The sequence below is a fragment of the Engraulis encrasicolus genome, chromosome 19 (assembly GCF_034702125.1).
Source record: "Engraulis encrasicolus isolate BLACKSEA-1 chromosome 19, IST_EnEncr_1.0, whole genome shotgun sequence".
In the NCBI taxonomy this organism is placed as follows: domain Eukaryota; kingdom Metazoa; phylum Chordata; class Actinopteri; order Clupeiformes; family Engraulidae; genus Engraulis; species Engraulis encrasicolus.
The window spans coordinates 8468648-8490018 of record NC_085875.1 but is presented as its reverse complement, the minus strand read 5'-3'; the positions used below and the strand labels follow the sequence as shown (position 1 = coordinate 8490018).

At 41.6% G+C, this 21371-nt stretch overlaps 1 protein-coding gene across 1 annotated transcript; it reads left to right on the top strand.

Annotated features, from left to right (window-relative positions):
* The first annotated feature begins 1557 nt into the window (after positions 1–1557).
* Positions 1558–20645, top strand: ccdc175 (coiled-coil domain containing 175). The gene is made up of 19 exons (XM_063183603.1): positions 1558–1709; positions 1854–1939; positions 2877–2988; positions 3086–3221; positions 4629–4857; positions 7069–7191; positions 8802–8911; positions 9655–9736; positions 11170–11306; positions 11913–12023; positions 13941–14012; positions 14544–14679; positions 15471–15599; positions 16516–16654; positions 18023–18102; positions 18862–19014; positions 19507–19609; positions 20238–20281; positions 20446–20645. Exons 1-19 carry the CDS (start codon positions 1643–1645, stop codon positions 20599–20601), a joined length of 2205 nt encoding a protein of 734 aa, XP_063039673.1. The 5' UTR covers positions 1558–1642; the 3' UTR covers positions 20602–20645.
* Positions 20646–21371: the final 726 nt, after the last annotated feature.

The window sequence follows — 21371 nt, the reverse complement described above, 5'->3', positions numbered from 1 at the left end:
GCGGGTCTGGATCGAACCAGCAACCTTTGGGCTACAAGTCTGACGCCCTAACTGCTTACCCATGACTGCCCATGTGGTGCGCAAGCTGGGTTAGCACAGAACATGGAGCCTAACAGGCCTTTCCAACGGGCCAACAGGGAAAGGGAGAGAAATGCTCTTCGAACTGCTTCCATGAATCTCAGTGGAGGGTGTCAGGCCAATTAAACTCCAACTCCCATTGTCATTGTGACACAGCACTCCACAGCACACAAGTGAACACTGCACACAACGAAATTGCATTTATGCCTCACCCGTGCAAGGGGGCAGCCCTCAGTGGCGCCCCATGGGGAGCAGTGCGGTGGGACGGTACCATGCTCAGGGTACCTCAGTCATGGAGGAGGATGGGGGAGAGCACTGGTTGATTACTCCCCCCACCAACCTGGCGGCTCGGGAGTCGAACCGGCAACCTCTGGGATGCAAGTCTGACGCCCTAACCGCTCACCCATGACTGCCCTCATAAGATGACACTGGCAAGCTATCTCTCCTCTGTGTCCTGCCAGTGCCAATACCCTGAGCACTCTGGCTTCCTTGCTAGTGTGCAACTGTATGCAGACCTTACACGTGTGCCGTGTGTGTGTGTGTGTGTGTGTGTGTGTGTGTGTGTGTGTGTGTGTGTGTGTGTGTGTGTGTGTGTGTGTGTGTGTGTGTGTGTGTGTGTGTGTGTGTTTGTGCCCAGGCCCACCGACGGGGTGTGTGTGTGTGTGTGTGTGTGTGTGTGTGTGTGTGTGTGTGTGTGTGTGTGTGTGTGTGTGTGTGTGTGAGTGAAAGAGAGAGAGAGAGAGAGGTGGGGGGGGGGTTTCTGACTCTATAGACTTAAGATAATCTTTGCTACATAAAAGTGGTGCTATAGCCTACTTAAGGGGACATGAGGTTGATTTAAGTGTTAACCTTTTGGAATCGTATTACAGAGATTGCAAAACATTTAAACCCATATTCTACCTATGTATAATTGTATGTATTTGCAGTCATTGATGGATCAACATCGCCCTCTGTCGTCAGCCTGTGTATGGCACCATAAGCATTATTTACCATAAAAAGGGCAGATCAGCAGAGCTTCCACTCTTTCTACCGAGAGTCAACATTACTGCACTCAGGCTATATCAGAGGAGTTGAAACAATGTTGCATCCCAGCGTTTTCCCCACGCACAGTCTAGTCCCTCGTATGGACTGAGAGCGCACAAAACGTCTGTGAAGTTTAAACCATTCTTAATGGTTTGCTGCCATCTGGTGTCTACATTTCTTTTCTTTTTTTTTACCTGAAAATTCAGCGACAGGACACCATCGCAATGTGAAGTTACACTCGCCTCAAGTGTGAGATGGGCTTTCCTCCCGAAAGTTAACTTTTTGACGATGAGGTTTTTAAAATCTCATTATTTATCAGGCCATATCTGAACGCGGGGTTTTCTCCATTCGCGCTTCATGTGCTGTTGCTATGCCGACTCACAACACTCAGATTGCGCCTTTGTTGCCAGCTGCACTCTAGAATCTTTGGTTACCACCGCCTGTACTTCAGAGAGGCCGATAAAGTTTGAGATGTTGTGCCAGCAGTGACACTTTGTCTCTCTCGGCTGCAGCTAATGCTCTTGAACATTCTGACTGTAATATGGCTTCTTGTTTAGTGCCAGATTTTCCAGCTGTGCTTCTCGCCTTGGAGCACTTGGGCGAGTTAGGTAAGAAACTTATGATTGACTTTGTTTCGTTGGCTTGATGATCTTGAAACTTGCTGGTACAAATATAGTAGGCCTATGGCTGCTTGTCATGTGTCACTGAACTGTTTCATGTTTCATCTTACACGTGGCCTCGCTGATCAAAAGAAAAAAAGCTGAAAGACGAAGACGCCTCCATCGGCCAAGAAGCCTGTCACCATCTGAGAGAGATATCGTCTGCTATTAAAGAGCTGGTGAATCAGACATCTGTAATGTTTTGCATGCTACATGTAGGCTGTGGGGAAACATGTCTTGTCAAAAAATGGTCTGGAGTGGATATCAGAGTAAACTTAATATGCCGATAGGCCTATACACTGTGGAGAGTCAATACTCTGACAGGTGATTCAAAAGTCAGTGTAAAATTCTGAAGGTGGCCAGAGATTTAAAGGCTATTATTATTATTATTATTATTATTATTATTATTATTATTATTTACCCAGGGAGAATTGTTCCAGAGTTAAATTGAAGGTGCTGAAGCGTGCGAGACATATATTTTGATGCCGTACCATTCCAACCTTAAAACACATTACATTTTAAAATCTATCTTTGACTCATTTGAGAGCCAGTGCAGTGACCTACAGTAAGTACTGGGTTAATGTGCTCATCTTTTCTCCTGGTAACACTTTACTTGATGCCGGGTCATATGCATTTCATTACAGTGTCATAATAGTGTCATGACACGGTCATAGATGAGTGAAGGTTGTCTTTGCCATAACCGGATGTCACTTACAGGGACACTGTGTGAGATTTTTTGTTGTTTATTTCCAGAATTCATGCTACCCATTCACTAATGTTACCTTTCTCATGAATACTTACTACCACCCTAGCTGCAAAAAGGACTGTACTTGGGCCATACTAGAAAATATTAGTTTATTACTTAGCAAACTTTCATGGAAAGATCAAATTTGGCATTAGGCAACCCAGTTTCAATGAGCAGCATAGTTGCAGTACCTTTTTTGACCGTTTCCTGCACAGTGTCCCTTTAAAGCCAACAGTGATAAAATGTGTATGACATGGACATAATGTTTATGACACTGTGCCCTGACACTATTATGGCACTGTAATGACATGCATATGACACCAGCGTCAAGTAAAGTGTTACCTTTCTCCTTTCTCTCTCTCCTCTCTTAGGAAGCATCTAGAAAGGCGGTCCACGAACAGCTGGAAATTGAAACTATTGAAAATAGCAAAGTCCGCCATCAGCTTCTTCGCACTCGCGATGAAATAGCCAATGAGATAGGAGGCGAGTAGCCATTTGTGTGGCACGCAATGACACCACTGCACTGCAATGATGGAGAATTGAGCAAATGTGTTTAATAAATATTAATGGCCTTTTGTAGCTGGTGTCGAAGCAGTAAGAGACGTCAGTGCAAAAGAATTGAACCAACTGCAGGCTGACCTGACATACCTTCAAAAAGAGATTGGGTCACTGGAAGCGAAGCAAGCAGTTCTTGAAGAGGAAAACAAACATCTTCAGTAAGATACTAATAACACTAAGATATCAAGGCAGCTCACATCCTTCATATTTAAAAAAAAAAAAGAAAAGGAAGATAATTAAGAATCAAATAATGCAATGGTAGGCCTATTTTGTGACACAGTAGGGGCAATCTTGTGCAATGCCCACTAAAGAGGTAGAACTTCTGGCAAGCTGATTTGACTATGTGATCCTCATAACTGTGTATAAAGTTTTTTTTTTTTTCAAGTGTGTCCTGTAACAAAACCCATGGAAGACGTTTAAGTGTAAGACCCTGTTTACATGTATATGGATATTTTTTTGTAAACACATCGGTTTTGGCCTCTAGCTCACATGTTAACATCGTTTTAGAAATCTCCTCTTTAAACTCTGTTTTAAACAATATCAATTTAAGGAAGCTAAAATGCACCGGTCCCAATGGGAGTCAGGTTTATGTAAACGGATAAATATCCACATACATGCAATCAAAGCATAAAACCCTTTACATTTTGTACGGTAAAGGAGCACCTCTGCCAATTTCTGCTGTTGTATTGCACGCTACCCTTGGCCTTGACTTGTCAGGACCCGATGATGCTGCTTTTTTGTCTCAGCCCTCGCCTCCAAAAGAGTTGTCGCCTACCCATCTGTTTGGAATAACAGCTAATAACCTGACTTTCAATTAATCACTTGGCTTCAGAAGTCACTCATATGAAAGCTACAACCCTCTCCAATGAAAATGAATGTACAAAAATAAATGTCATGCACCAAAGAAAGATTGACCCTTTAATGACCACAGACAGGGCACTTTCACAAGACAAAAGTTTTGTTGCCTATCGAACATAATGTGAAAATGAGCAGATAAGTCACTTCAAAACACTTCAAATACGCAGATCGGGTGAGTGACTTCTGATGAGTGACTTCTGAAGCCAAGTGATTAATTGAAAGTCAGGTTATTAGCTGTTATTCCAAACAGATGGATAGGCGACAACTCTTTTGGAGGCGAGTGTAATGGGGGCAGATTTTGTTTACATTTTAAAAATTCTTAACATAGGCCTACTCCCAATATTTTCCCAAATGGTATCGCTGTTTGCTAGTTGTCTGCTGATGTTGCACAACCTTTTGGATGTTTTTGAGAATAAATCAAGTGTTAGTGTAGTAAATGAAATGTAAACAAACTCTGCCCCCATTACAATGACCAGGATCTCGGAAAAAGGCTGAAGAAGGAAAGAATTCTCAGGTACTGACAAGTCCAGGGTAGTGTGAGCATTACAACTGCATGTTGAAATTGGCTGAAGTTACCCTTTACGTAAATTAGTAATTAGTTATGTAACATCTCATGTTATGAGACCCTGAGTTGTGGGAGACAGTTCAATTTGACATCCCCAGGAAATACTGTACCTCTGAAGTCTGTTTAACCCGTTCTGTTAAAGTACAGAGAGAGAGCAAAAGAAAAGAAACCATGAGAACGTCATCAGCCTGCTAAACTACCAGCTCTCGGAGAAGGCCGGCCATCAGATTCGGCTCAATGCGAAACTCAATGAGATTGAGGACGTGAAGGCCAAAATGGCTGATGTGGAGCTTGCCAGAGCAGACCTTAGCACTGACATGACTGAGGAGAGGAACAAGTTTAACGAGGCCAAAGATGCGGTGGAAGCACAGGTACCCATATGGAATAATGTGAACAGAGCATTTGTGGTTGCTCCATAGGTGAAGCAGGCTCAAGTCGCTCAGGAAGATTTCCTGTAAATCTCCAAAGTTTTTTTTTCCTCTCATTTGGGTCGTAGTCCTTTCATGCAGATTTGATCCTCGGCGATCCCATTCACTATTTGCTGAACAAGCAGGAAGCTACATCATAACAACATTGCTATGACATTACAGAGTCTTAAGTAACAAATTAAGACATTATCATTACCATTTTGGTGACAATAAGGTTATTAAAGTGGCTCTGCATAAAAAGGTTAACAATTCCACTCTTTCAAATGGCGACAACATCTTCAAATTTCACCAGATTGCCACAGGTGTGGCTTCATTCGAAAAGAGCACTTTAAGAATCTATGTACAGTGCCCTCCATAATTATTGGCACCCCTGGTTGAGATGTGTTTTTTAGCTTCCAATTATTTTATTTTTTTTCTAAATAATATGGGACCTTAATGGAAAAAAAAGAGAAAAATCCAACCTTCAATACAAGTGCATTTATTCAGTGGGGAAAAAATCCCACATAAAGAAATAATTATTTGACATCAAATAATGTGTGTCACAATTATTAGCACCCCTGGTGTTAATATTTTGTACAACCCCCTTTTGCCAACAAAACAGCACCTAATCTTCTCCTATAATGTTTCACAAGATGGGAAAAGACAGAAAGAGGGATCTTCAGCCATTCCTCTTTGCAGAATCTCTCTAAATCATCCAGAGACCTGGGTCCTCTCCTCTGTACTCTCCTCTTCAGCTCACCCCACAGGTTCTCAATGGGGTTGAGGTCAGGGGACTGAGATGCCCATGGGAGGAGCTTGATTTGGTGTCTGGTGAACCATTTCTGTGTAGATTTGGCCATATGTTTAGGGTCATTGTCTTGCTGAAAGACCCAGTGACGACCCAGCTTCAGCTTTCGGGCAGAGGGCAACAGATTTTGATTTAAAATGTCCTGGTATTTCAAAGCATTCATGATGCCATGCACCCTAACAAGGTTCCCAGGGCCTTTGGAAGCGAAACAGCCCCACAGCATCACTGACCCACCCCCATACTTCACAGTGGGTATGAGGTGCTTTTCAGCATGCGCATCTTTCGTGGTACGCCAGACCCACTTAGAGTGTTTGTTGCCAAAAAGCTCAATCTTGGTCTCATCTGACCAAAGCACACGGTCCCAGTTGAAGCCCCAATACCGCTTGGCGAACTCCAGACGCTTGCGTTTATGATTGTGAGTGAGGAAAGGTTTTCTCCGTGCATGCCTCCCAAACAGCTTGTTGGCGTGTAGACAGCGCCTGATGGTTGATTTGGAGACTTTGTGACCCCAGGATGCTACCATTTGGTGTAATTCTGTAACAGTGAGCTTTGGAGATCTTTTGATTTCTCTTACCATCGTCCTCACTGTGCGTGGTGGCAAAATAAACTTGGGTCCTCGTCCAGGCTTGTTTACCACTGTTCCAGTTGTTTTGAACTTCTTAATTATTCCTCTCACAGTGGATATGGGCAGCTGCAGTTGAGTGGCAATCTTCTTGTAGCCTCTGCCTGACCTGTGAAGGTCGACGCACATCTGCCTCACTTGTATGCTGTGTTCCTTTGTCTTTCCCATGTTTAAGAGTGGATAAGAGAAATGGCCTCGGTGTCACGTCATATTTATACCCCAGGGAAACAGGAAGTGATGAATTACTAATTAAATGTTCCTACATACTCTGGTAAACTTTGTAAACTACTGTAGAAATGACAGAAATGCTTCAATTATATTTATTTCCTGGGAATTGTTAAGGGTGCCAATAATTGTGGAACAGGTGATTTAATGAAAAATAATTATTTTTTAGTCAGGGATTTTTTTTATTTTCTTACAATTCATTTGAGTTGAAGGCTACATTTTCCTACAATTTTCAGTGTGACAGTATTCTTCTGCAATAAACACTGAATTTATTTTAAGGCTTTTAACACATCTCAACCAGGGGTGCCAATAATTATGGAGGGCACTGTATAAGTAGAAATGCCTCTAGGCGTACTTGGGCCTGCTTTTAATACGATCTGACACATTTTATTGTCACTGTAACTAAGAACCAACATTACACATTACAATTGACTGAAATAAAACATACTGTTTGTCATTGCCTCTCCTTTCCCTTCTGCCGTGTTGAAACGTTACCTTTTCGACTGAATATGTCCTTTAGATTGAGGAGCAACAGCAGAGCATCCAGCAGCAGAAACAGGCCAATTTTCAGACTCGAAGACAACATGACGCTCTCACCACTGAGCTGCACCAAAGGGAAGACAGGGAGGCAGACCTCAGGAGCGTGAGTTAAAACCATTGATGCCTAAGGGACCTGCAAAAAAACGCCTGCTGAATGCCTAAGCCTTTGTTGGGAAAGTTGGCCTCAGTCTATAAAAACCTAAATATCTAAGCCTCTGATGCTCATAAAACATGAAATAAGTTGCCCTTCCAACCCTAACAACCACATCCTGCATTAGAATGTGTTCATTCAGCTGTAACATACTCACATTTGTATTTAAAAAGCTAAAATCTCAAGAGCCTGAATGCAGCGTATATGTCGCTCCAGGCACCAAAGGTCAAACAACATCAGGGTTAAGCTACTTTTTGTCGCCAATTCGGGATGTGGAGAGAAATGCCTAAAGTACAGCTTTGTTTCGAAGAGTTCCTAAAAAGTATATCTCTTTTAGACTTATGAACTGTATCCAAAGCACTCTCCTTTGAGTCAAGGTAGTTGAAGTATTAAAAACCCTTTATTTTACATCGGGGTAAACATGTTAAAAACGCCGACCGGTTTCAGCCGTCTGGCCTTCATCAGGGCGTGGTTAGAAGCTCAGGTACCTGGGTAACACAGGTAAGTAAACTTTCAGAGGTCACATGGGTATAAACACGTTCATATTATAAAACTCACAAAGAATTAATATATAGAGGCATTGAAAGAATGGTAAGAAAATGCTGAAAAAAAAAATGCTGAATATAGGGATGCTGGATAGTAAAAACTGAATAGTATGAAATAGAATGGTGGATAAAGACAACATAGACAACATAATGGGGGATAGGCATCAAAACAGGTCATATTCAAAATATCATACACATCATAAGAAAGGTCTGAAGTCGATTTCTTCATTTAGGCCTGGGTGGGTCATCGCATCCATGCTGTGAATCCAGAATGTCTCTCTTTGCAGTAAACTTTTCAGTCTGTCTCCTCCCCTTGTAGGTTCCCGGATATGCTCTATGGCTTCTACTTTAAGGAGATTGTCATTTTTGTTGTGGTGTGTGAATTCTTTCAATGCCTCTATATATTAATTCTTTGTGAGTTTTATAATATGAACGGGTTTATACCCATGTGACCTCTGAAAGTTTACTTACCTGTGTTACCCAGGTACCTGAGCTTCTAACCACGCCCTGATGAAGGCCAGACGGCTGAAACCGGTCGGCGTTTTTAACATGTTTACCCCGATGTAAAATAAAGGGTTTTTAATACTTCAACTAGGCCTACCTTGACTCAAAGGAGAGTGCTTTGGATACAGTTCATAAGTCTGTCAAGCCCTAAAAGGAATAACCAGATGCACCCCTTCAACCTGGAGAAAAGACTATAGAGCGCTCGCTATTTTTTCCTTTTGCTACTTATATCTCTTTTAGTTGCAACCCCCCAAGTGCCAACCTTTCATTTAGATTCAGTTCCTTTGAGGGGTAAGGATTTTACCCCAGTTCCTCTAGAATTTCACCCGAACATTTTGCAACTCCCACATAACTCTGCATTCAAAAATCTTATAAAGACCTTGTGTCATCACTATGACAACTTCAAAAATTACAAACATGATTATGGTGGTGGTAGTCCTCAAAGGGTTGTTTGTCCATTAGTATCTAAATGTTGATCAGTTTCTTAACATATTATGCTGTGTTTTCTTACAGGCAATAAATCAAATTGAAATGTCCAAAACCAGACTTGTGTCAACGAGGAAGATCTTAAAAGCCAAATTGGAGGAGAACCTTGAAAAAAAGAAAGATCTTGACCGAACAAGGTATCACTGCCTAGTTGACATGACTTAGTATATAAGGGACATCAGAAGACAAAAACATGTTGTTCTGATCCCTGCCTCTCTGATCCCTGACATCCTGGGTTAAGAAAGTGAAGACATAGCCACATATTTGCTCCAGCTAATTCAATGAATCAGCTGATCCTAATCAGCACACCCCTTCAGACAGGTAGATTAGCTAGTGTTAGCAGCAAAGACAGAAGGAACATCTGGCAGGATTTTTACTCCCTCAATCCAATTCTTCCGCCCCTGGGGTCAAATATATGAATACCGGTATGCTAATTTGAGACCACAAATGACTTTGCAAACAAACACTTCTGATTATGTATGCCATATGAACATACTCCCACCGCTGAGCGATGGCCGTAACTACCATTGAGGGCACAGAGGTCAGGTCTTTTTTTCAGGAATGTAAAATGTATCTATGATGAAAATCGATATATGATCAACAATGATAAATTCAGTCTGTATACGCCACCCCCATTTATCCTCAAGGCCGTGATTAATGAAAACAAACTGAAGAGTTTGGCTGAAGTGTTCTTCTAAATGTACAGTATGCAGTACAGCTCGAATTATTTGACCTCTGTATTTGAACATGTCTGGTTATGGCCCTGCACTGAGCTGTAGTATATTATAGTATCCCTACCGGCACTGTACTTCCACAGTTCCTCACAATGGTACATGTTAAAAGTCAGCATTTCCTGAGCAATCTGGTTTCTTGTTGGCAGAGTGCTCCATGAAAAGGAGCTCGCTAAGATCAAAGAGACTTTCAGGAAGAAACAGGAAGCCCTTCTGCAAAGCATTGCCGAGGTAAGATGCCATGACCACACGCAGATAACAAGAGACTGATACAGTAGACCACAGATATTTTCTGGCCATGTGTTGTAAGAATATATTGCATGTCATGCCAAGGCTTCTTGACCTTATTTGTTTGAGTAAAAAAAAAAATACACGCACACACACACACACACACACACACACACACACGCACGCACGCACGCACGCACGCACGCACGCACACACACACACACACACACACACACATACTGTGAACACTGTTGAAATGTAAAGCTATACCCTGTTAGATGTCAGGCTCAAGCCGATCAATTCTCTATTCTCTATACCCGCCGACTCGACTGAGCTGGTCTGTCTGTCTCTCTCTGTCTCTGTCTCTCTCTGTCTCTCTGTCTCTCTCTCTCTCTTTCTCTCTCTCTCTCTCTCTCTCTCTCTCTTCTTTGTCTTTTTTTCCCCCCATTCCTTTTTTCCTTTTTTTCTCCTGAAAGACCACCACTTCAAAGGGAATCAGTGCCGATCTGACCTTTGCTGAGTGCTGGGCCACTGAGGCTGATCCTCAGATGTGCCATAGTTCAGCCGGGCAATGGGAGGGCGCCCACAGCCCATTGGGCTTACAAAGAGGGGGGAGCATTAAAATGAAATGAACCCTGCGGTGCTGCCCCCAGCTCGCTCTCTCTCTCTCTCTGCCAGTCACCGAGAGCCCACAGTGGCTAGTAAAAAGCAGTCTACTGTGAAAAGCCAATTGTGATCTGACCTTAGGTCTGTAACAAGGCATTGAAACGGTGGACTTAATGTGTCATGGGGAAGTTATTTAATAGAAAATAAACTGGAAAAAGTATGACTCTGAATTCCAGTCATACTACGTACCCTACACAGTAACAAAATAGGATGTCAATATTTCAGAGTAGAACATATATTGATCCAGATGGAGCATTTGCAACACTGTGGAAACTATTCAAATTATTCTGACAGTGGAGTAAAATTGTGCAGGTGGCCAGTGGAAATGTAACACCGACCAAAAAGTAAAATGAACACTATTTTTGAGTTACCATAATTTCAACTTCCACAACTTTGCTATGCACAATTTTAGTCATTTTTAAAATAAATAAATATTGAGTTCGGCCCACAACTTTGTTCCAGATTTTGATCGATCAATTTGAGTTTGACACCCCTTGTGAGAAGGACTGACTACTGACGGATGCCAGACAAATGTTGTTTTCTGATTGATGTGGGACTCTTCTGATAGACAGTTTGATGTGTAGGGTTAGTGTGGGTAGACACGCTTCAAAGCTCTTGTGACCTCTGGATGTCAGGAAATAACTCAAAGTGTGTGTTTTAAAGCTAAACTGAAAATAGGGAAGCACTAACCTTTGTGTGTGTGTGTGTGTGTGTCTGTGTCTGTGTCTGTGTGTATATGTATGTGTATGTGTGTGTGTGTGTGCGTGCAGACAGAAAAGGAGACAGAGCTGTGTGAAGGCCTGCATGGCATTCAAATAGCATCAATAAACAGACTGACTGAGCGTTTTAACATCCAGAGGAAATTGGAAGACGACACCACAGCCGAGCACAATGCCATGTCAAGGCGGTAATATTACATTCTCTTTTATTTTATTTATTTATTAAAGACTTTTTTGGTCTTTTTCGGCTTTATTTTTGATAGGACAGTGTGAGAGGTGGACAGGAAGTGAATTGGGAGAGACGGGGAGGGGTCGGCAAAGGACCCGGCCGGGAATTGAACCAGAGAATCTCTAACATGGATTGAACCCGGGTTAGCCGCATGGCAGGCGAGTGCCCTACCGGTTGGCCACGACAGGGCCCATTTTTAAATTATTATTCTTTTTGACATTTTAGCCTTTTACACAGGTTAGTCGAAGATGGAGACAGGAACTCAGTGGGAGAGAGAGAGATTGGGTAGGATCGGGATATGACCCGAGCCATAGACGCCTAACCTGGTTCTCATGCAGATGGTTGTTATGAAGTAGAGCGAAAATGCCCAAGGGTCTGCACGAGAACCAGGCTAATATACATTAGCCCCTCTCTGCATACCTCTGTATGAAAATGGCACAAGGCTATGACAAGACCAGGCTAGTTATAATCCAGTTATTACCTCATCATGTAGTATAACTGTCAACAGGCGCACCTGTTATTTTGTAAAGTACGCATGAATGTGTGGATGTGTGATGTGAATTAGTCTACAGTGGTCCAAGCTGAAGCTGGAGGAGCGCATCGCTTCCATTGCCAAGTATAAGATCGAGATTAAGGAGATGGAGGAGGCAATGAGACAACTGAAGGACACAACCGAGTAAGTCTACTACCACCTTCCCCGTGGCTGCCAGTGTCAACGTCATATATGTGGCTGCCAGTGTCAACGGCATATACCATCCACCATATTAAAACCTGCCCATTAACACCACCCTTTACTTTACAACGTTTCTCGTGCTCTCATGGAATTTCCAGTCTGCTAGTTTCAGTTTGGCTGCTCATAGCCATTCTGAATGATCCAGCGCTAGCAACTGATAGCAAATTGGTAATGGCACTGCTCTTGCAACCATGGATTATGAGGTGGATAGCACTGAAATTAGAAATTCCATAAAGTACTTGATCATTTTAATTTACACCGCATTTCACATTATTACGCAAATGACATTTTTTGCCGTTTTCCTAAATAATCAATAGAAATGAGAGTCGTCATCATTTTCAAGTAATCGGCTATTAGAGTACAATTCAAAAGTTTTTGAATGAACCTTCCAATGATAATGGTATTTTTTTAAATAACAAAAAACTTAAAATGCCCAAAATGCTCTGTTCCAAATTATTACGCAAAACAGTTTTGTAGTGTTGTAATACAAATTTCTTTCTTTTTTCCCCATTTACATCAAAACAGTTGGCATTTGGTACCTTCTAAATTACATTTCGATGTTCAAAACTTGGTCATAAGCTGTAACTGGAATGCTGCGTTTAACATTGAAGTCAATGGCAGGGCATTGCATGGGAGTTATGGAAGCCTAGATATCCTTGATGCTTTGCTCTCAGCTGTTTTTGTTTGTTTGGTCTGGTGACCCACACTTCACTCTTCAATATACCCGTAGATTTCCATGCCACGTGTAGGTGCTTTGGAGGTGATGACATTCTAACTCACCAGACATAGCATCCCATTCATTTTCAATGGGGTTTTATGTCTGGTGCGTTAGAATGTCATCACCTCAAAAGCACATAAACGTGGCATGGAAATCTACGGGTATATTGAAGAGTGAAGTGTGGGTCACCAGACCAAACAAACAAAAACAGCTGAGAGCAAAGCATCAAGGATATCTGGGCTTCCATAACTCCCATGCAATGCCCTACCATTGACTTCAATGTTAATCGCAGCATTCCAGTTACTAAGACAAAGAGCTTATCACCAAGTATTGAACATTGAAATGTAATTTAGAAGGTACCAAATTCCAACTGTTTTGAGGTAAATGGGAAAAAAAAGAAAGAAATTTGGATTACAACACTACAAAACTATTTTGCGTAATAATGTGGAACAGAGCATTTAAAGTTTTTTATTATTTTAAAAAATACCGTTATCATTGGAAGGTTCATTCAAAAACTTTTAAATTGTACTCTAATGGCTGATGACTTGAAAATTATGACGACTGTCATTTGTATTGATTATTTGGGGAAACAGCGAAAAATGTCATTTGCATAATAATGTGGAATGCGGTGTAATTCCCATAGAGCACTGTGTGGAAAATCCTGCAAAGTAATGGTGACATCATAGTGATCTTGTTCACGTGGGACATTTAATTCCGAATTCACTCTTCACTCTTCACTTACATGTAATTTTGTTTTGAAAACATAATGTAAATACTTCACAATTTGGCATTGAAGATATTCATAATTGAACTTCACTCAGACTAAAGTAGGTGGTTTATTCCTCTTTTAACTCTGAATAAAGTCATTCCTCTACTGTGTTATTTCTGCTTTAAAAACAATTTTGGTCATTCGACAATGATGCAAGAGGCATTGACGCAGACCCAGTGCAGATGGCTCTGACCCAGTGCACGCAACCTCCGTCCAATCGAAATACATTCTATGTATGTCATTCAGAATTATTATTCTGAACATTCTAGAACATCATGTAAACATGGCAAGTGAGGACTCATTCTAATCTGTATGTGATGGTGCTCCTCAAAGGTGTAAGCTTATCTCACTGTATTTCACTGTTTCGTTTCAGGGTGAACAGTGAGCTCTTTGTGAAGAACCTTAAAGAGATGGAGCTGCAGCTTGTGAGGGAAAAGAAGGCCAGGTTCAGTTTATGATCACTTCAGATCATTCCTCTTCAAAAGCACATCACGTCCAGCAATTTCAATACACATCAATAACATGTTTCTTTTCTCTCTCTCTCTCTCTCTCTCTCTCTCTCTCTCTCTCTCTCTCTCTCTCTCTCTCTCTCTCTCTCTGTCTCTGTCTCTCTCTCTCTCTCTCTCTCTCTCTCTCTCTCTGTGTGGATGTGTGTGTGTTTGTATGTGGATATGTATGCATGAGTATGTGTGTGTGTGTGTATGCTGTGTGGAAATATGTGTTTTCGTGTGTGTGTGTGTGTGTGTGTGTGTGTGTGTGTGTGTGTGTGTGTGCTGCGTGGGTATGTGTTTTTTCGTGTGTGTGTGTGTGTATGCATGTATGTGTGTGTGTGTGGATGTGTGTGTATGGATGTGTATGTGTATGCATGAGTATGTGTGTGTGTGTGTATGCTGCGTGGGTATATGTGTTTGTGTGTGTGTGTTTGTGTGTGTGTGTGTGTTGGCGTGTGTGTGCGTGCATGTTCATATGCTGCTAGGGCGTCGTGTGAAGATGAGAAGGAGAAGCTGGCCCAGGATGTGGAGGACCTGAAGGTGGCCCACCAGGAGAGCATGAGACAGGTGCGGCAGGACACCCAGAAGACAGAGGAGCGCAGCCAACAACTACGAGAAGAGGTCAGACACACTTACCACAACAGATATAGTACCATTCTTTCTGTAAGATTCTTCCTGTAGGAAGAAGACAGTGAATGGAGAAACCCCATCGAAATAAACAAAACCTGAAGGTTCCTACGGGTCATGGAATTTCTGGAATATCATGGAATTTCATAAATGTTTTTCCAGTCATGGAAAGTCATGGAATATTACCATTTTGCATGCACAGTCATGGAATATCATGGAACAGTTGAGTAAAAGCAAAAAAAAATGTTGGTGTATAACATTGTTTCTTACTGGTTATACTACAACGCTTCGCCAGATACAGTTAAGTTTTGCGCTGTAATGTGCAGCGTTTTAGAATGCAATGAGCCCACTGAAGTCTGGCGGTGGCTCGGTGTCGGCTCTAGGGGTGAAGATAATCTTCAGTTTTCACTCTTTAAAAAAACATTTTAACATCATTTCTTTTTACCAAAATGGTCATGGAAATTCAGTTTTTTTGGGTCATGGAAAATCATGGAATTTTATATTTGAATTAGAGTGGGAACCCTATAGTAAAAGCCTGCAATAGAATCACATCTCAATACAACATTTGCAAACAAGTGTTATGCTAGCAAATATTACATTTTATTTCCTTTAAGATGATCTGTTCCAGTACTTTTGATCACCTGTGGTGCAATACAAACAGGGATAAAGTTATTTAACGCATCTAGATTTAAACATGCACAATGCACATCCACCTTAAGTTGAGTGTTTTTGATTTGATTTCTTTGGAGGGTTTTCTTTCTACGTAACGTTTTACCGCCAACCAGGTGAAATCGTTTCAAGCCCACGAGTACATGACCTCGCTTATCGACCGCCTGAAGAAGATGGTGTCGGACACTGAAGAGGCCATGAAAGACTTGGAGCTCTCCACCATGTCAGACATAAAGGAGTTTGAGGTAACTGGGATGTTCAGCTTTACCATGAAACATTGAACTGTAGCAGCCCTGTCGTGGCCAAACGGTAGGGCACTCGTCTGCCATGCGGCTGACCCGGGTTCGATTCCCGGCCCGGGTCCTTTGCCGGCCCTTCCCCGTCTCTCTCTCCCCACTCGCTTCCTGTCACCACCTTCACTGTCCTATCATAAAATAAAGTCAAAAAGACCAAAAAAATATCTTAAAAAAAAAAAAACTTTCAACAGTAGCCCAGATCAAACAAATACAGTGCAGCTCATAAGTTTACATACATACCCCGGTACAATGTTTCGTTTTGTAGCCATTTTTCAGAGAATATGCATGATACAAATGCTGTTCTATCACTTGCGATTATTGTTTTAATCAAGCCATTTATTGTGAAACACCTGTATTTAGTCTTTTAAAATAGTGATAGTAACATAAACTGCCTAAATAAGTGAGAAATTGCTAACAAAGCATACATTCTGCCAGGATGTGTAAACATATGAGCAGCACTGTATCTTGCAAGCACTGTCATATTTCATTACATAGAATTTAGCAAGCTATTGTATTTTATTTGACGAGAGTAGGCTAGGCTCTCGTCTCAGAAAGAAAGAAAGAAAGAAAGAAAAAGAAAGAAGGCCTCAGATGTGTCTCGAAATGGCCACGGCTCTGTACTGTTACGCTGGGGGCCCAGGTTCGATTCCGGCTCGTGATCATTTCCCGATCCTCCTCCATCTCTCTCCCTCACTTCCTGTTACAGTCTCAACTTTCCTGTCTAAATAAAGGCTTAGTGTTAATTCAACTCTTATGAGCCCTCTGGGACCAAATACAACCTAGAAAATGTTACATCGACTGTTCGTGTACATGTATGAGTGTTGAATTAACACTGCATATACTGTATGTTACCATGTCACCGAAGGAGGAGTCTGCGCTCCTGACTCAGGAGAGGCTGGAGCTGGAGGAGCTGCTGAAGGCGGAGGAGGTGGTGCTGGCGGGCGTGGAGGGAGAGTTCGACATCGACCAGAGCCGACACCAGGCGCTCACAAAGGACACCACAGGTTAGCACCGGCCACGCAGGAACACATACCAGCTGTGTGCAACAGTTCAAAGATCCATGCACAGCTTCTAGGTGCTGGTAAACGCAGGAGTGTTCAATACTTCAAAAGAAAGAAGTTTACAGCACACTTTCTTGACTTTATGCTTGTTACACAGGCATAAAGTCAAGAAAGTGTGCAACGAGCATGAAGTCAAGAAAGTGTGCGGTAAACTCCTTTCTTTTGAAGTATTGAACAAATACCAGTGTTTACATAACTCTTTAAAATGTTAAAGATAAAAAGGAACTTTGTTTCAGATAACAGTTGGTCTCACTCAAAAATAGTGCTAATTTTATTCTTTGGTCACTGTAACATAAATACTCAATATTGCATAAAACCGTCTGCTAAATGTAATTTAATGTAATGTAATGTAATACTGTCGTGTATTGCATGTCATGTATAATTCACACTGGACCTCATGTACTGTCCTTTCACTTTCCTACAGCTCATTGTTTCCATGTCAGTCATCCCCTGCCTGCTTAATTTCTCCGTATCAATTACAGTGTAAACAAAGAGGGTGCTGCCCATTATCGTCTGTTTGTTTTGAAGCTTTTCATTTTGTCCTAGTCACACACAGTACTGTACTCGTCACATAAATTCAGATACTTGCACTTTAAACTAAACACTAAGTAGTTTTTCAAATGTTAAATAATGTTTCTAAAATCATTTCAGTGGTTCTTCAGTGTATGTGCTGTGGTACTCTGCATACCATATCCAGCCTAGGTCATATCCAGCCTTACCCAGTCCCCCCTACCCTCTCTCTCTCTCTCTCTCTCTCTCTCTCTCTCTCTCTCTCTCTCCCTCTCCCTCTCCCTCTCTCTCTCTCTCTCTCTCTCTCTCTCTCTCTCTCTCTCTCTCTCTCTCTCTCTCTCTCTCTCCTTTCCTTGTCATTTCTCCACTGTCATATCATAATTAAGGCGCTGAAAGTGAGAAAAACATTATTTTAAAACAAATTTTTTTAAACGTTTGAAAGAAAAAGGGTACTTCTGACTTGTCTTTGTTTCTCCCCATGGGCTATAACTACTCCAGTAAGTTTGGAGGAAAGCTGTCTGTAATTTTAAAGACATATCCGCTTCCAACCTGTTGAGTAGGTGGTGATGAAATTGTATTGATTTCATTTTTCTACTTCAATGGCCATGTTTCCATTCACTGTCCTTTGTTTGCCTGGAACTTTTGATTTGGTCAAAGCCCTTATCTAGTTAAAGGGTTCTCAAAGTTGAAATACTGTACATATACTGTATACACATATTTTCATGAAATATTGTATACTGTATATACATATTTTCACACGTTAAATTCCTATTTTTGTTTGCCCTCTTTCTCACTCCTCAGACCAGAAATATAAAAAGATGCAGCTGGAGCTGACCATTCAGGATACCCAAGATGCAACTGCTTGGATGATCAGACCAAAGGTTTGGCTGCTGTTGCATCATATCCTTCCTACTGTATCAAATAGCAAAACACGTCCTCTGCCGCTATGTACCGTATGTGACATGTGTCCAAATAGCTAGCCTACCGCATCATCAGTATGCTGTGTGGGCTCCTCAAAAAGCATTGGTGTGGACAGAAACCCAACAATGCTAGTGGTGTGCACCTCAACTCCAAATCACCCTGGGGTTATTTACCCTTTTACCTTCAAAGAAGGAAACTTTCTTTCCCAGTGATTACATGATTTATTATATAAATATATACACAATAGGAGAGTGATAGCCTGTGAGCTTTACCTGCAGGCCAGTCGATGGAAGCTTGATATTTCACTGAGCTGTGCGGCTGATGAGCTTTAGGAGCAAAATCTTTGTAGAGAGGATCAATTTGTGCTACAGCTTAATGAAACGAGTTTTGGCGAATCTTTCATGGAGTACAAATTTGATAGCGTGCCATGTAGACTTTGAATGTGCGGAGATAATACCCTGGTGGTGGTGAATATTAATGATAAATTGTCAATGCACTTGTGAAGGGGCAGCATACATTCTGGGAATAAGCTGTTAAAAAAATGACATTAGCTTTAATATCATTCCAAAAACGTAAATGTGTTGTTCTAGGCCAATTTTCTTAATTCCTGACTGACACAGTTAAAGAGTTGATTCAACATCAGCTACAGTGTGTTTGGTCCCAAAGTAATATCTAAGAAGTCTCTAGATTTAATTAACACTGCATTTTTCACTGTGTAGGAAGAGCTTAAGGTGGAACTGATAGATTTGAGGAGGAAGTATGTGGATATGCTGAGGTCGCAGGGCAAGAAGATCGGCGAGACGGAGAGGGCCATCTACGACAGAGGAGTTATGCTGGAGCAAGTCAACAGGGAGAATGCCCGCTTATATTTGGTATGTGAGATGCTGACTGTCTTTAGCCTGAACTGTTGTATGTATAAATATGGCATGTGGATTAAAATAAAAACGCTATTGTGACATGTGTGTTTTAGCCACCTAAAATTGATGTTTTTTTGAAAGGAGATTACTAAAACTCTGCTTCTGTATAAATGAGAAGCGAAAAACCGCTGCTTTTTTTTTTTAATATCCATATGTGTAGGGTACCTTAAACAGCATATAAAATATGGCCAGGCAAACCATCTTACAGTACAACATTTCTACTACTACTACCACTACAAACTGTAACTCCGATAAAGCTGGGAAACTTGGGAAATAACACTGTTAAAACTGAGTAGTGGATATTCTCTTTATTCGTTGGGTTTTAAATTTATTTGATACAACTCACTGGCATAATAAAGGTGTGACTACTGCATACTGAATCTCCTGTCCAGCATTCATGACCATTTCTCTTTTCTCCAAATGTGCCCTTTCATTTTGTACCCCCAGCGTATTTCACAGATGAAAGAGGAGGTTTCCCTTGCAGAGCAGGACAAAAAGAGACACTCTCTGGAGGCTGAAAGACTACAGGAGCAGGATCACTTCTTGTTTCGTGAGTACTGGCAAACCCCTACACCAGTGTTTCTCAACCAGGGCTCTACGATAGTTGAAAAAAGGTTGAGAACCACTGCCCTACATACTGAAATACTGACAGACGTCATAGTCAGCTCTCTGCTCACTCACTAGGATTATGTCAGTGAATAATTCCTTGTGTGTGTGTGTGTTGTTTGTGTGTGTGTGTGTGTGTGTGTGTGTGTGTGTGTGTGTGTGTGTGTGTGTGTGTGTGTGTGTGTGTGTGTGTGTGTGTGTGCGCACTGTGCATGTTTGCCGCGTGCAGCATTTACTGTGTACCTAATTGTTAACACACCCATCAAGGTTCGGAGTCAAGAAGTGTGTTCTTCATTTGGGAATTGTGTTTCAAGCCGTGAATTTTGTTCACAGTTAGGCAAAATGAGTGTTGTACAATGCATTGTTTTATTACCTTTTGCAAAGTGTGTGCTGTGAATTTCAAACTGAGTGTGCAAAGTGGTTTTTGCGCTATTAGTTCGGTTAATTTGGCTATATGTTTGCGTATCTGTGTGAAGAGTTCTACAAAAGCAGCCAGTTACAAAAAATGTGCTTTAGCGATCAGAAAAAAAACTGTATTATCTGCAATAAATTGTATAACTGTCTTTTTACAGAAAGCCTGCTGGATGCCTGGGCGAATGACCTTGACATGACCAAGGCAAGTTGAGAAAGTTAAAATATTGTAATAATGATGATTGAAACGAAGCCATATTGGGGGGGGGGGGGGGTGTTATAGTGCCCCTTAAGAGTGTATGCATCATTCACCTTGTGCACAGGGACTATTTAAGGGGTAATAACAGACTTGTAACAACTTTTTCCCAGGAGCATAATGACAAGGACCATGAAATCTATCAAAGTCTTCAGAATCTCATCATGAAACTGCAGAGGAGGCAGAACTGTCTCGGAGGCATCTCAAATAGAGTGAGGGAGGAGTTTGAAGGTCTGACTTCCCTCTTGTTTCCTCCAAAGATATTGTGATTTGTAATAAATAGCTGGGACATTAAATTCCATTATTACCTTTCTGATATCTCCCTTCTTTGTGTTTTGATACTTCCTGTATGTAGCAGAGATGTTGGGGACTGTCTGTGCATCCCAATATGTGTCCTTGCCTCCTCCACTTGTGCTTGTCTCCTCGTCCCGCCTCCTGGCCCCTCCTCCGTGGAGAAAACGATAAAGTTTCCCAGCTGTCAGCCTCGCCACAACAACTTTTAAGGGACTGTTTTTCATTCACCATCCCAGTTGCAAATGAGTAAAAGACTTTACAATTGAGCTTTTGCAAGATATTGAAATATAATGCTGTTGTCAGTGATGTCATCATGACGAGAAGCAAGTGGAGGAGGCAAGGTCACATATTGGGATGCACCCTGTCTGTTCGAGATTCTGTAACCCTTCACCTTCAGTCACTCATAGATGAAAACAAAGTCTCTTAAATTTGCCAGCAAGGCCGCAAGACTAAGCACATCTCTTGAAGCCTTCAAGAAACAAGTAAAGACCTTACTCTTTCGAGAGGAGCTACTAAACTAATGCTTGAGCTGGCCTAGCCCCAGGGCAGACTCTTGGCATGATGTTTAGTTTAGTTTGAGTGTGTGTGTGTGCGTGTGTGTACTCTGTATTAATAAAAAAATAAAATAATAATAACCCCTCTTTGCAACTGCACTTGTTGTTCTGTATATTTCCTGTGCACTTTGTATTTGCTTGTGATGTTGGCTTGATTATGTCCTCTTTTGAAAGTCGCTTTGGTTATAAAG

Excerpts from the sequence above, each read along its gene's own strand:
- ccdc175 (XM_063183603.1), top strand. The coding sequence starts at position 1,643 with ATGGCTTCTTGTTTAGTGCCAGATTTTCCAGCTGTGCTTCTCGCCTTG. Across the intron at positions 3,222-4,628 it reads GAGGAAAACAAACATCTTCA|TACAGAGAGAGAGCAAAAGA; the intron begins GTAAGATACTAA and ends GTTCTGTTAAAG. Across the intron at positions 14,013-14,543 it reads GTGAGGGAAAAGAAGGCCAG|GGCGTCGTGTGAAGATGAGA; the intron begins GTTCAGTTTATG and ends ATATGCTGCTAG.